At 41.6% G+C, this 16,175-nt stretch overlaps 1 protein-coding gene across 1 annotated transcript; it reads right to left on the bottom strand.

Moving 5' to 3' along the window:
- Positions 1–192: 192 nt before the first annotated feature.
- rrp1 (ribosomal RNA processing 1) lies at positions 193–14,919 on the bottom strand. Its single transcript, XM_067443006.1, has 15 exons — positions 14,691–14,919; positions 13,486–13,568; positions 13,302–13,359; positions 12,080–12,165; positions 11,907–11,968; positions 10,231–10,360; positions 9,973–10,037; positions 9,719–9,891; positions 6,304–6,436; positions 6,169–6,188; positions 5,964–6,086; positions 3,633–4,264; positions 2,221–2,325; positions 869–917; positions 193–777 (listed from the first exon to the last, which is right to left on the bottom strand). Exons 1-15 carry the CDS (start codon positions 14,815–14,817, stop codon positions 623–625), a joined length of 2,001 nt encoding a protein of 666 aa, XP_067299107.1. The 5' UTR covers positions 14,818–14,919; the 3' UTR covers positions 193–622.
- Positions 14,920–16,175: the final 1,256 nt, after the last annotated feature.

The raw sequence follows: 16,175 nt of genomic DNA, 5'->3' as shown, positions 1-16,175 counted from the left end.
ATGTTATCAGATCAGTGATATCATAAAAACAGTTAATTTAGTAATTCATTTTATTTGGATATTTAGTTGAAATTTTAGTGCATTTAAAGTACTATTAAATTGTGCACCCAGCCTAAATGTAATGATTTTAACTTGATTTACACAACAGCAGTGCAACAAAAGAAAGAGTAAATGTGACGTTATTCACTGAAATGTAAAACAGAGGATGAGTTTATTCAGAGTCATGATACACACACACCTCAACACATCTTTCTTCCGGACACTTCATGGGGTAAAAGCTGCAGATTTCATGAGTTTGATTGAACTAATGGATCCTCGAGAGATTGAGATTTACTCACTGGAGCAGGGATGAAGCTCCGGTTTATCAAACCCACCCAAAGTCTTCAGGATTACAGAGAGAAAACTCTCGTTTCTGCCACTGTTCACTCATTACATTTATGATATTTGGGAATGATCCAGATAGTCTAAAAAAGCCTCCATAAAATACTGCAACTCTCGCAAGTAGGAAGAGAAGTAAAATATGAGAACACTGAAGTGAATATATAAAATATATCTTTAGGCACTGGTTTCACAAAAGAATAAACAGATTAAACTTTGAGAGAGGAACGCATGCAGCTTTATTTCAGAAGAAATCTGCAGCCATGGCTCTTCTCGTGACGGCGGGTGATGACGAGGGAGATTTCAACACGCTGGACTTCGGCGTCCTCTTGGGATCAAAGGGCACTCGGGACTGAGAGGCCGGACTGACCTGTGAACTCCGGTCCATCTTTCTGAACTCTGACACACACACACACACACACACACTTCAGTGGTTAGACTGACGTTCAACCTCAGTATTTCTGTTTACTATTTACACAATAAAACATACCCATTGTTTTATTATTCTTCAGGCCAAATCGAACTTTCTTCTGCATAACCTGGAGGAGAAAACAGTTGCAAAAAAATGTATATTAAGAGACAACATTAGACGGGTCAAATGCAGGGTCTGCAGGTCAATGTTTGAGCGACAAACCATTAAATGACTGATTTCAGCAACTTCACAGTTAAGATAAAACACGTTTTGACAGTTTTTTATAAATGAGGATGGGATGGGTCAAAATAATAAGAGCTAGACACTGAACAGGCATAACATTATGACAGGTGAAATGAATAACACACCGATGTCCTGCAGAGTTTAGCTCCAACCCCAATTAAACACACCTGAACCATCAGGAGTGTTTAATTGGGGTTGGAGCTAAACTCTGCAGGACATTGGCCCTCCAGGACTGAGTTTGGAGACCCCTGGTGTAGAGCGAGAAACAGCCCTGTGTTTTACTTTGAAACATGCAGCACTCGCATTCATTTCATCAAATCATCTCCTTTTGAAGCTAAATAAAATCACATTAAGTCATATCACAACATCTGTTGTTTCATCCCCAAATATAAGGTCTTCAGATTTTTCTTTAGTATTTAAGATGTTTTATGTTAGTTTCCTGACTTCAGCTCACATGTACACCTCTGGTTTTGTGAGTTTTGGCCAAAGAGCTTAGAAGTTATAAGCAAAAAAGCAAATTCTCCGGACCACCAGGTGGCACTGTGCTGAAACAGCAGGTCGCTTCAGGTCATGGTTGGCATAACACACACCAAGTTTGGTCAGAATACACTGAAGTGTTGCGGAGACAACCTCATGTTCATTTTGGCGGGCACTTTGTCGAATTCATTTGCATGTTTTTCAAGAATGGTTTGACCAATCAACTTTTTTTCTGGCATGGTCTGAAGATGATCTGGTTCAATTTGTGTGAAAATCGGAGCCATGGCCTAGGATGAGTTTGAAAAAGTAGTTTTCAGAAAAATTTAAAATGGCGGGAAAATTTTCATGACGGAAAATGAGGTCAGTCAAATCGACTTGAGCCAAGGAATCTAGCCCATGCCGTTCAGAAGTTATTAGCATATACGGTAAGTCAAATCTTGGACAGGTGGTGGCACTAGAGGGACTGAGATAGAGACTAGTGTTCATTTTGTCACTTAGAGTTTTAGTCATATTTAGTCATTCACATCTTTTTTTAGTTAGTCAAGTTTAACACAAATGCAAGTCAAATCTTGGACAGGTGGTGGCGCTAGAGAGACTGAGTTAGAGACTCTATAACTGCTGTGGGGAATGTGTGGACTGTCCTCGGTCTCTGTGCCAAATCTCATACCTCTCCTGCGAGCGGATCTTCACAGGAGCAGACGGGTTTGTACCTTTTTGCCGAGCATGTATCCGGCAGCTTTGCAGAAGAGGGGCGTGGGGGCTTTCTTCTGCCGGAGCACAAACTGCTTCTGTTTGCCAGGAAGAGCTGACGCCTCCTAAAGAGAGGCAAGAAAAGCGTCAGGGACTCAGAGACTCAGAGGTCAGAGCTGGACAGGAACTAACTACATGTACTCGAGTGCTGTACTTAGACACTTTTTGAGTATCTGTACTTTACTTGAGTATCAATTTTTTCTGGAAACTTATGACTTTAACTTCACTACATCAAGGTCCTCGAAGTCAAAAGTTGTTTCTGTAGCAGCTTTGTCTAAAAAGAAAGTAAAGAGAATGATTTTTTTCTTCTTTAAAAGGTGTTTGGGTTTTTGCAGAAAGCCTTTCAGGAATCACTCTTGTAGAGTCTCGTGAAGTTCAATGATTTCACAGCATTTATTAAACACTGATTTATAGTTTAGAGCAAAATGGAAGAAGACGGATGTCCAAATGCTCATTTAGTGGAGGATTCACATAAACAAAGTTGATTCTGTCTTCAGTGAAGGTGAACAGTGTGAGAATATCAGATGTGTATCAGTGTATTGGATCCGTGCATTCGGCCTTAAAGTGACAGCAGCTTTATAAAGAGCTTTGAAACTTATATACACATATTTCAATTAGTTTAAGTTAGTCGTATAGTATGTTGGATGGAGCATCACTCATTTATACAACAATAATAAAATAATGCATTGACATAAAGATTTTACTTTTGATACTTGAGTACTTCTGAAAACAAATCCTTCTGTATTTTTACTCCAGTATCTGTTTTTACAACTTTCACTTGTAACGGAGGACCGTATATACCCGAATATAAGACGAGGTTTGTGGCCTAAAAATAGGCTGAATAACGGAGGGGTCGTCTTATATTCGCCATATAGGCAAAATCACGGGGGCAGAGGGAAAAAGCAGAGGAAACAGTAGAGAGCGCCAACACCATAGGCGGTGTAATTACTGACAGGGTTATGAATTAGTTTAATGTGCATTATAAAGGCCCATTCGCACTGCTGTTCTTACTGCAAACCCAGTTTGGTTTGTTTAAAGACTTTAATGTCAGATGTTTTATCAAAAGCAGATGCTTATTTTATATCTATCTTCACAATACCACAATTACATACATACATAGGCCTACATAATTATTGTATTTTTGTAAAAAGGTTATTTATTTTTGTCACTCATTCATTTATTTGACAGAGTGCACTATTTTGTGACAAATGAATCCAAATTTTTAATGAATGGTGTTAAAATGTTTTTTTTTTCCAATGAATTATCAGTAGAATTTCCAAATAAAATTATTTTCTGTTGAAAACCAGATGTTTTCCTCAAGAATCTTCATGCATTATAAGGGCAGATGTGTCAGAGAGCCTGAAAGACTTACACTGATGATCTTCGGCCTCTTTCCGCTCGTCTCGCCCATGGCGTGTCCATTCTCCTTCACCTCTTCCTCCATCACCCTCTTCTTCCTCTCTGGTTTGACCTCCTCGGCAGGGCCAGTCTTCTGCTTCCTCTTCTTCGGTCTCATGAGGGTCACCGTCTGATGAGCGACTCCATTGGTGCTTGGCTCCGGCGCGCCGGCGGCTGTGTTCTTCTGTTGTTTCTTCTTCTTCTTGACCAGTGTTTTAGGCGATGCTTTAGAGTCGGTGGTCTCCTGTCCTGTCGGCTCGTCCACTCCGGCTGAGATCGAGCATGTTAACTCCATTTCTCCGCCATCTTTCTGCACGATGTCTTGCGAGTTGTCTTCATTGGTTTTGCTCACAGCGGGCTTCCTCCTCCGCCTCTTCTTCAGCAGTTTGACTGCGGCCGGATGCTCCTTTTCATCAGATTCTGGTTTCTCTGCGTCCGGCGAAGGCTCCGTGGGCTCGACCGCTGTCTGTGCGTCGCTCTGCTGATCCGTCTCTCCCTCCACACTCTTCAAACTTCCATTCTTTCTCTTTTTCTTCTTGCCTTTCTTGTTTTTTTGTTTGGTTTCCTGGGATTTGTCAGGGTCAGCTGACGTCTCCGACTGACCTGCTGGACACACCGACACTTCAGAAACGAGGAATATTAATCAACATGTGCACACTAAAGGTTTAGTTGCTGGTAATTAGGCAGAACTTGCTGTCATTACTATAGTATGTATATGAAACATGCAACATAATATATGTGAGATTTGGGTTTGAAGAAGCACTGAGACAGAATTGTGTGCAGAAATATGATCATAATTTCTATAATTAGCCACACAGCTCAGTTGACATCGACTAGGGCTGCACGTGTAATCTTATTTTATTTATTTAAGAAAGGAACCACATATATATATATATATATATAAAACAATAGGAAAGACAGACGCACTAATACAACAATCAATGAATACACAATAGAACAGCTACAAGTTAATAGAGGAAAATAAAATTATTGAACCACAATCGTGATTTGGGTTGTGTGTGATTATGAAAGAGTAAAGGCTGTGATTTTAATTAAATAAATATATGCCCAGTGTGTGTTAGTGTAGAGCGGCTCTGTGATCAGGAACACAGCGTTTGAAAAAGCAACACAATAGTAATGCGAAGTGTTCATAAACCTCTCCAACAAAAGACGACGTTTATTAACATGTTTCACTCACTTCATATCAGTAGGGAGTTTGAGATGTCCTGTGTGGGCTGATGTGGCTTCTCATCACAGAATGAGACCTAATGTATTATTTTACTGTACTCCATGTCATTAGCACTGCATTATGATATACTTTATTATTATGGAAATACCAGAGAAGGACTCAAACACACCACATATTGTCACAATCGTGTGTTTATTTTCTTTTTGTGAGCTGACGGGGCTTCGTATCACAGAATGAGGCGGACAGTATATTACTTTATAGTATTTTATACAGTGATAAAGGCAATGTTGATTAGCATTGCTTTATAAATATACCTCATATTTCATATTTAAGACAGACTTTAAGAACTTATCACTGATTAAAAAAAAATCACAGATTGTATAATATAATATTTTATCCTAAGACTTTTTTTTGGTGATTTTTAGTCATAGGCTGCCTGCATGGTCAGAGATAACGCTGACGTTTTTTTATTAAATTTGGATAGTTGGGACACTAAAAATTTAGATCTAAGTTATTCAACAAAATATCCAAATAAAATAGATGTTATGTCTCAATCAATTCTATAAACTATAATCCTGATCTGCCAACATTGTCTCTCTATGATAAATTAAAATAAGCTGATAACATCACTGTTTACTCCAGAACGACTGTACAGCCAAATCTAATTCTGCTGCAGTATTGTCCTGTTTAACACTGAAGCTGCTCTGACACAATCGGCGTTGGAGAAGAGCGATAGAAATAAAGATGACTTGACTAAAATAACTTCTGTAAAATATAAATATTATTATGATATTGTTAAAGTTATTCACACATACTGCATTTTTAATAATGAAAATGTTATTGTGAGTAATATTCCTTTTTTTAAATATTTTTATTTAGCAATATTATTAATCAAAATGTATTATCACTCATTAATATATAAATCACTAAATGCTATGTACACACACACACACAATTACATACATACTTTCCATTTGTAATTTAAAAAAGAAAGAAAGAAAAAAGGCCCACCAGAATTAATCGCATTTCGATATTTTCCCCAAATCGTGCAGCCCTAATATGACCTCGGCTTATTTTTAGAGATGAATAAACCTGATGAGCACTAGACAAACACACCTTTGGCTTTCCTGCGTGCCTCCAGTTGTTTGATTTGTTTCTTGGTCTTCCTCTTCCGTCTGCCGTCGTCATACTCGTCTTCATCAGTGGACACGTCCTCCACTTTATTCTGAGGGAACAGGCCTGACCAAACACACACAACAGTCAACACGGCACAGAAACACTCATCCTTTGACTCAAAGACTCTGATATTAAAGGAGTTTACCTTCACACAAGTCTCGGAAACTTCACCCAGGGGGAGAGAGATTAAAGAGGAAGATTTTAAAACAAACTAAACTGGCCACTTATGCTCATTTATGCAGGAATATAATGCGGAACATAAAATATCAAAAGCACTTACATTTTGACAAACTTGTAAATCTTGGAGCGGTTGAAGCTTGGTATATTTGAGTGACTGGCCACCTCAAAAAGCCTGTCAGCTATCGCACTATAGTCGAACTGTGAAGACAGAACACCATGATCACACACACACACTACTCTAAACTAGGGATGCGCGATATACCGGTACTGGAAAAATACCGGTATATATTTTATTTAAAACGGTACGATATCATGATTTGTCACATTTCGGTATATGCTGCTGTTCCGAAGTTCACCGCTAGATGGCAGCGCGCTACCCAAACTGACCCGAAACAACCGGCAAATGTGACAACAACATAGACGGACAAAATGGATAAAGCAGTTGAATCTCACTCAAGATGCCCAAAACGAATTAATAAAGAGAGGAGTAGAAGTGACATTTGTAATGACTTTGCTTATAAAACTGATGAAGAACCATCAAACCTAGCCAAGAAGCATATCTGTCACTATCCTGACTTTAAGACTTCTAAAGAGATCGACAGGTCAGTTATCATTAAAACCATCTCATTTAGACATTTATTTTCTTTTAACACTGATCAACGCACACACATAGCCTAACATAAGATCGAATATCACAATCTCCAGCTTTCGTTTCAACCAATGACATTTAGATCTCATTATATTTGCACGCGTACTATTGCACTATTTATATTCCCGTTAGACACAACCGCCTGTGTTTATGTGAATAACTTACTCACTAAAGACGGACATTTGTACATAATTCTGTGTATTTGACTGTTTAAGGAAACTTGATGTGTAATGTGCGAGCGTGACTAAGTGACAGGCGTGTGTGTGTGTGTGTGTGTGTGTGTGTGTGTGTGTGTGTCGTATGAGCTCCTGTAACTGTTATTACGAAATGCTATAAAATCTCTTGCATGTTCAAATGATTTCCGTTCTCCATCCCGAGACGAGTGTGAAATGTTGAATAGGATTATGCAGATTGCTTTAGTGTAGTCCGATGTCTTTTGAAACCAGAAGCAATTTGCTAATTTTGAGAGATTTTTGCTGAAATTATTTCTCACAAGAAAGTTTTCAAATGACTGATTTGATGTGATAAGCTTTGCTGATTAATTTACTAATAAACATTTGTGGTAATTTCCCACTTTATAAACTCAAAACTTGCATAATTGTTCTCATTCGCGTGCAATATACCCGCGCTAATATCAGACCTTGTGGTATCGATTAAATATCGGTACTTCGGTATTAGATTGTGGTACCGTACCGAAGCCAAAATTGTGGTATCGAGCCATCCCTACTCTAAACCCAATGTAAAAGACTGTCACACCACATTAACACACACTACAGCACAAGAACAACACTTCCACTGGACCTGACAGAAGAATATTCAACTCAACACACACCTGAAGGACTGGTCCGCATGCATATTCATCCTTACTCTCCATGTCATCTGGGAGTGAACACACACCTTCATCCTCACAGTCCTCCTCAGAATCTGGCAATCCACAAAAACACGAAACATGTCAATCAAATATCACTACAATTCATTTATTTTACCCGTCACATGCACCGCGACCATCAGAATGACAACAACATAACTGGTTTCATGCGTGTCAGTGCAAAGGGTTAAAAGGCGAAGCTAAATGATTTAGGAAACGGCGAGAGGTTGTGTTATGAACGGTCATGCTTTTAAACCGGACCCTTCCCTGTGACACTGTCTCTGGATCACCTATGATTCGATTCCACTTGGGCTGCATCCAATCACTTTTTGTTGTTGTTGATTAATCTAATAGATTATTGTTTACTTTTCTCGATTAGTTGACTAATCTAAATTATTATTTTATCAATTAGCCGAATCTTAAGGACCGAAGGGCCGAATCTAATCTTACGGATTTTTTTTATTCTTCTTGCTGTTGTTTAGTCGACTATTCTAATCAATTATTTGATCAATTAATCGACTAATCTAGTAGATTATTTTATTGGCTAGTCGACTAATCAAATCTTTTGTTTATTTGTTTTTCTTCAACTAATGTAAACAACTATTTTATCGATTTATTGACTAGATTATTTTATCAATTAGACAACTAATCTAAAGGATTATCGTAACGATTGGTCAAGTAATCTAAAAGGTTATTTTATCAATTTGCCGACTGATCTAATCGATTATTCATCTGCTGGTCGACTAATCTGCTAGATTATTTTGTTGATCGACTAATATAATCAGTTATTCTATCAATTTGCCGACTGATCTAATCGATTATTCATCTGCTGGTCGACTAATCTGCTAGATTATTTTGTTGATCGACTAATATAATCAGTTATTCTATCAATTTGGCGACTAATCTAATCGGTTATTATATCGGTTAGCCGACTAATCAAATCGTTTATTTTATCAATATGTCGACTGATCTAATCGATTATTCATCTATTGGTTGACTAATCTGCTAGATTATTTTATTAGTTAATCGACTAATCTCATCGGTTATTTTATCAGTTAGTTGACTAACTATTAACTATAAACAATTATTTTATCAATTAGTCGGCTAAGCCAAGCAATTTTATCAGGTAGTCAACTATTCAAAGTATTTTAACAATTAGTCGATTGATCTAATCAATTTTTTTTATCAGTTAGTCGACAATATAAATGCATATTTTATAAACAGCCGACTAATCTTATAGATTTTACCAGCTAGTCAACTAACAATTGTTTTATCAGTTAGTCGACTAATCTAAGCTATTATTTTAACAATTTGTTGACTGATCTAATAGATTATTTTATTGGTTAATCGAATAATCAAATCAGTTATTTTACCAGCTAGCTGACTAATCTAATCGGTTAAACGCCTAATATAATTGATTATTTTATCAGTTAGTTGCCTAATATAAACTATTATTTTTGTCAATCAGTCAGCTAATCCAAGCGATTTTATTAGTTAGTCGACTAATATAAACTATTTTAACAATAAGTCGATTAATCTAATAGTTTTTTTATCTGTTAGTCGACCAATGTAAACAAATATTTGATAAATAACCGACTAATCTTACTGATTTTTTTACCAATGAATCACCTAATATGATTGATTATTTTATCAGTTAGTCGACTAATATAAACTATTTTATCATCAATTAGTTGACTAATATATTTTATCGTTGAGTTGACTCATCTAAGCTATTATTTTATCAAATGGTCGACTTTTATTTTAACTAATCGCGCCTCCCCCCCTGGATTTCACCATCAACAATTTGGGACAAATATGATGCACTTCGATGATTATGTTTCATTCTTGATGTTCGTACCACAGTGTGGGTGTAATGTGAGTATAATGTTTGTAATGATTTCATTAATTGAGAATGTAATAATAAAATGTGTTCTGAACAGTGTAATTTGACCTGCTGTGACACATGTTGTGGACGCTTAGATTAAGCCGCGGTCAGACTTGATGGTGTTTGGTCGATCCACCCACCATTATCCTGAGCTTTCTTCTTCTTCTTCAGGTCTTCCTCCCTTTCAGCCTGACGCAGCTCTCGGAGCAGATCGTCGATGGCAAAAGGAACCTGGTCAATGATGGTGTCGAAGATATTGCTGCCGATGGCCTTCAGCAGAACTCGACTGAAGAGCCGGAAGAAGAATGAGTATCAACATCACATTAAAGCGTGTAGACGCGAGCTGAACGAGTGCTGGAGGACTTACTCTTTGGTCTTGGCCATGGTCTTGCAGAAGGGCTCAATAAAGGTCAGGTTCTGCATTGCGGTCAGCTGGAGGAGAAACACAGATCAGACACAGCTATACTCATCAGACTAATAAGATTCAGTGTGTGTGTGTGTGTGATGGCTGTAGAGACGATTCTCTCTCATCCTCTAGTGACAACAGCAGATAAATATGAAGGAAATCCCGAAAGATCCAAAACCCTTCCTGAAATCATTCCGGTCTCGTGTGATGGATCAGTACCTGAGCGGAGCCGACGCGGGCCAGCTCAGTGGTGTAGAGGTCCAGCACATGGTGGACGAGTCCGGCCGGAGCGGCGCTGGAGCTGTGCAGGAGCTGAGCTGAGAACTGCTGCAAGAATGCACTCACCACACTGAACACACACACACACACACACACACACACACACACAGGATGAAGATCGAGCGCGTGCGAGTGGAGATTCTGACGTTTCTGAGAATAATCGCTGTAGTTCGGGATAAAGATGCAGCCAGTGGAGATCGTGACGTTACGGTGATTAATCAGCGTCGTTCGGGATAAAGATGCAGCGAGTGGAGATCGTGACGTTACGGTGATTGATCAGCGTCGTTCGGGATGAAGATGCAGCGAGTGGAGATTGTGACGTTACGGTGATTGATCAGCGTCGTTCGGGATAAAGATAGAGCGAGTGGAGATCTGTGACGTTACAGTGATTAATCAGCATCGTTCGGGATAAAGATGGAGCGAGTGGAGATCGTGACGTTACGGTGATTAATCAGCGTCGTCGGGGATAAAGATGCAGCGAGTGGAGATCGTGACGTTACGGTGATTAATCAGCGTCGTTCGGGATAAAGATGGAGCGGGTGGAGATCGTGACGTTACGGTGATTAATCAGCGTCGTCCGGGATAAAGATGCAGCGAGTGGAGATCGTGACGTTACGGTGATTAATCAGCGTCGTCCGGGATAAAGATGGAGCGGGTGGAGATCGTGACGTTACGGTGATTAATCAGCGTCGTCCGGGATAAAGATGGAGCGGGTGGAGATCGTGACGTTACGGTGATTAATCAGCGTCGTCCGGGATAAAGATGCAGCGAGTGGAGATCGTGACGTTACGGTGATTAATCAGCGTCGTTCGGGATAAAGATGGAGCGAGTGGAGATCGTGACGTTACGGTGATTAATCAGCGTCGTCCGGGATAAAGATGCAGCGAGTGGAGATTGTGACGTTACGGTGATTAATCAGCGTCGTTCGGGATAAAGATGGAGCGAGTGGAGATCGTGACGTTACGGTGATTAATCAGCGTCGTTCGGGATAAAGATGGAGCGAGTGGAGATCGTGACGTTACGGTGATTAATCAGCGTCGTCCGGGATAAAGATGCAGCGAGTGGAGATTGTGACGTTACGGTGATTAATCAGCGTCGTTCGGGATAAAGATGGAGCGAGTGGAGATCGTGACGTTACGGTGATTAATCAGCGTCGTTCGGGATAAAGATGGAGCGAGTGGAGATCGTGACGTTACGGTGATTAATCAGCGTCGTTCGGGATGAAGATGGAGCGAGTGGAGATCGTGACGTTACGGTGATTAATCAGCGTCGTTCGGGATAAAGATGGAGCGAGTGGAGATCGTGACGTTACGGTGATTAATCAGCGTCGTTCGGGATGAAGATGGAGCGAGTGGAGATCGTGACGTTACGGTGATTAATCAGCGCCGTTCGGGATAAAGATGCAGCGAGTGGAGATCGTGACGTTACGGTGATTAATCAGCGTCGTTCGGGATAAAGATGGAGCGAGTGGAGATCGTGACGTTACGGTGATTAATCAGCGTCGTTCGGGATGAAGATGGAGCGAGTGGAGATCGTGACGTTACGGTGATTAATCAGCGCCGTAACCAGCTCTCTGCTGTTGAGTCACTCATGTTATATAATAGACTCAGCCTCACCTCGAGTCCCACTTCCGTCTCTTCAGCATCTCAAACACTTCCCGGAAGACGAAGCGGACGAGCTGACAGGAGGAAGAGCACAGGTGTTGTGATTGACAGAAGAATATACACACACACACACACACACACACACACACACACAGACACACACACAGCGCAGGTCAGACACACACCTGGTAGAACTTGTCCATCCGCAGCCGGTCGATGCCGTTCCACTCTCTCTTCATGGTGTGAAGGAAGGTGCTGAAGAACAGGAGCTCTAGGGTCAGATTAGAGCAGATGTTATTATTATACACTGGTCATGACAGCATGAGGAGCTCTAGGGTCAGATTAGAGCAGATGTTATTATTATACACTGGTCATGACAGCATGAGGAGCTCTAGGGTCAGATTAGAGCAGATGTTATTATTATTATACACTGGTCATGACAGCATGAGGAGCTCTAGGGTCAGATTAGAGCAGATGTTATTATTATTATACACTGGTCATGACAGCATGAGGAGCTCTAGGGTCAGATTAGAGCAGATGTTATTATTATTATACACTGGTCATGACAGCATGAGGAGCTCTAGGGTCAGATTACAGCAGATGTTATTATTATTATACACTGGTCATGACAGCATGAGGAGCTCTAGGGTCAGATTAGAGCAGATGTTATTATTATTATACACTGGTCATGACAGCATGAGGAGCTCTAGGGTCAGATTAGAGCAGATGTTATTATTATTATACACTGGTCATGACAGCATGAGGAGCTCTAGGGTCAGATTACAGCAGATGTTATTATTATACACTGGTCATGACAGCATGAGGAGCTCTAGGGTCAGATTAGAGCAGATGTTATTATTATTATACACTGGTCATGACAGCATGAGGAGCTCTAGGGTCAGATTAGAGCAGATGTTATTATTATTATACACTGGTCATGACAGCATGAGGAGCTCTAGGGTCAGATTAGAGCAGATGTTATTATTATTATACACTGGTCATGGTAGCATGAGGAGCTCTAGGGTCAGATTAGAGCAGATGTTATTATTATACACTGGTCATGACAGCATGAGGAGCTCTAGGGTCAGATTAGAGCAGATGTTATTATTATTATACACTGGTCATGACAGCATGAGGAGCTCTAGGGTCAGATTAGAGCAGATGTTATTATTATACACTGGTCATGACAGCATGAGGAGCTCTAGGGTCAGATTACAGCAGATGTTATTATTATTATACACTGGTCATGACAGCATGAGGAGCTCTAGGGTCAGATTACAGCAGATGTTATTATTATTATTATACACTGGTCATGACAGCATGAGGAGCTCTAGGGTCAGATTAGAGCAGATGTTATTATTATTATACACTGGTCATGACAGCATGAGGAGATGAGCTCAGACTCACGGCTGTCGGCCGTCTGGAAGCTGTGGACGAGCCCAGAGATCTTACACGCCAGCTCCTCCTGCAGAGAACACAACACATATCACAGTTATGAGTGTGTGTGTGTGTGTGTGTGTGTGTGTGTGTGTGTGTGTGTTTAACAGCTCTTCCTGTAAACATAACACATGAGTGTGTGAGTGTGTGTCACCTGCAGCAGTGGCTTGTCCTGCATCCACATACAGTAGAACAGACCCTTCCAGATCTTCAGCAGGTCATCCTCACCAAAACCCCCTGAAACACACCAGAGCGGATCACTATCTGACACACACACACACACACACACACACACACACACACACACACAGAGCAGATCCCTCTGACACACACGCGCGCGCGGTCTCTCTCACACAGAGCAGATCCCTCTCTGACACACACATACAGTTATAAAACTGCACCTTTAGTGTTTTATAACAAGTCAGTTCTAGGATGAGTTTGTGTGTGTGTGTGCTACTCTGCTCTCTCCCCGAGTGCCCACTGATGTGTGTGTGTGTGTGTGTGTGCTACTCTGCTCTCTCCCCGAGTGCCCACTGATGTGTGTGTGTGTGTGTGTGTGTTACCCTGCTCTCTCCCCGAGTGCCCACTGATGTGTGTGTGTGTGTGTTACCCTGCTCTCTCCCCGAGTGCCCACTGATGTGTGTGTGTGTGTGTGTGTGTGTGTGTGTGTTACCCTGCTCTCTCCCCGAGCGCCCGCTGATATGTGTGTGTGTGTGTGTGTGTGTGTGTTACCTTGCTCTCTCCCCGAGCGCCCGCTGATATGTGTGTGTGTGTGTGTGTGTGTGTGTTACCCTGCTCTCTCCCCGAGCGCCCGCTGATGTGTGTGTGTGTGTGTGTGTGTTACCCTCCTCTCTCCCCGAGCGCCCGCTGATATATGTGTGTGTGTGTGTGTGTGTGTGTGTGTGTGTGTGTGTTACCCTGCTCTCTCCCCGAGCGCCCGCTGATGTGTGTGTGTGTGTGTGTTACCCTGCTCTCTCCCCGAGCGCCCGCTGATGTGTGTGTGTGTGTGTGTGTGTGTTACCCTGCTCTCTCCCCGAGCGCCCGCTGATGTGTGTGTGTGTGTGTGTGTGTGTGTGTGTGTGTGTGTTACCCTGCTCTCTCCCCGAGCGCCCGCTGATGTGTGTGTGTGTGTGTTACCCTGCTCTCTCCCCGAGCGCCCGCTGATGTGTGTGTGTGTGTGTGTGTGTGTGTGTGTTACCCTGCTCTCTCCCCGAGCGCCCGCTGATGTGTGTGTGTGTGTGTTACCCTGCTCTCTCCCCGAGCGCCCGCTGATGTGTGTGTGTGTGTGTTACCCTGCTCTCTCCCCGAGCGCCCGCTGATGTGTGTGTGTGTGTGTGTGTGTGTGTGTGTGTGTGTTACCCTGCTCTCTCCCCGAGCGCCCGCTGATGTATCTCCTCAGCTTCAGTAAGGCTTTACTCCTCACGGGCTTCTCGTTGGATGCGAGCCTCTGCGCAAATTGGATTTCTGCTTCTTGTGTCGACGCCATGCCGGTGGATCTCACACACACTCACACACACTCTCTCTCTCTCTCTCTCTCTCTGCTGCTGCTGCTCCACACGCGACGCGTCAACGCACACATGCGCTCCTCCTCGTGCCCGGCCGGCGCGCGCTGATGACGCAGGAGGCGCGGTCCCGTGAGCGCCACTGGAGGGAGCACGAGCACGAGCTTCATCTTCTCCTGAATGCGACACAACCGACACAACACACACACACACACACACTCACAAATAGCTGAAGTGCTAGTGAAGATTCAAAGCTTTCATCAGATGAGGCTAAACAAGAAAGGAATAATATACTTTAACTAAATCCAAATTATGGAGTTATGTTAGGGGATAATACAGATTTACCTTTTAATATGTCTGAATTAAAGAAGGCATTTTTAAATGCACGGCAATCATCTCCAGGAAAAGAGAATATCTGCTGTACAGTGTTGGTTCATTTGGATGATAGCTCACTTGCTGAAGTTCTACGGTTATCCTTGTGTGTCCTAATGGACATTTTTGTCCTTTTCAGTTTAGTTTTTTTGATCACGTTGCCTGTGGTAATGCTATTGCTAACTGCATAAAATTTGCCACAGGTGTGTATTTTATTTTTATATTTAACCACCATTTCCTTAAAAAATATATATATTTTGCACTAGGTACACAACATACTCACACTCAGGGCCTTAAGCAGTCGTGACAAGAGTAGGGGTGTAACCCCGGCATCCTGGCCACACTTGCCCATTGGCCTCTGTCCATCATGGCCTCCTAATCATCCCCCTCTCCTGATTGGCTTCATCACTCGGTCTCCTCTCCACCAATCAGCTGGTGTGTGGTGAGCGTTCTGGCGCAATATGGCTGCCGTCGCATCATCAGGTGGTGCTGCACATTGGTGGTGGTTGAGGAGATTCCCCCTTCATTAGTGGGTGAACTAACCCTTTAAGTAGATTTGCAGATTGCATTAAGTAAAGCTTAAAGCTAAAAAAAATATGGCAGGAAAATATGGGAACATTAATGATACAGGAATACAATTTTATAATATTCAAAACTCTGTTGGCATGAAAAGAGAGATGAGTAAAACCTGTAGTGAAGAAAGGATCATCTCACGTCTCAGAATAGCACACACAGGCCAAGACACTTAACCCATCGGCAGACATACACATGAAATGAGTTTACTTTGCCATCAAACGGACCCTGTCCAACATGTGTTGATGGATTGTAATGCATATACAAACGAAAGAAACAAATTAAAATAAGTATTTATAAAATTAAAACTAAATTTTACTTTGAAAAACATTCTTGGAGCATTGAGCAAAATACATTCATAACAGTTTATAACTGGTCTGATGGAGCGAGTGTAAAA

The sequence above is a fragment of the Pseudorasbora parva genome, chromosome 5 (genome assembly GCF_024679245.1).
Source record: "Pseudorasbora parva isolate DD20220531a chromosome 5, ASM2467924v1, whole genome shotgun sequence".
Taxonomy (NCBI): Eukaryota; Metazoa; Chordata; class Actinopteri; order Cypriniformes; family Gobionidae; genus Pseudorasbora; species Pseudorasbora parva.
Note: the sequence above shows the minus strand (reverse complement) of the source record. Positions and strands in the feature narration are given on the sequence as shown.

Bases quoted from the DNA above. Each gene is read 5' to 3' on its own strand.
- rrp1 (XM_067443006.1), bottom strand. From the start codon at position 14,817: ATGGCGTCGACACAAGAAGCAGAAATCCAATTTGCGCAGAGGCTCGCA. The intron at 4,265-5,963 runs GTGTGTTTGTCT...CGGTGTGTCCAG, and splicing joins GGCACGCAGGAAAGCCAAAG to CAGGTCAGTCGGAGACGTCA. The intron at 778-868 runs GTATGTTTTATT...TGTGTGTGTCAG, and splicing joins GAAGAATAATAAAACAATGG to AGTTCAGAAAGATGGACCGG.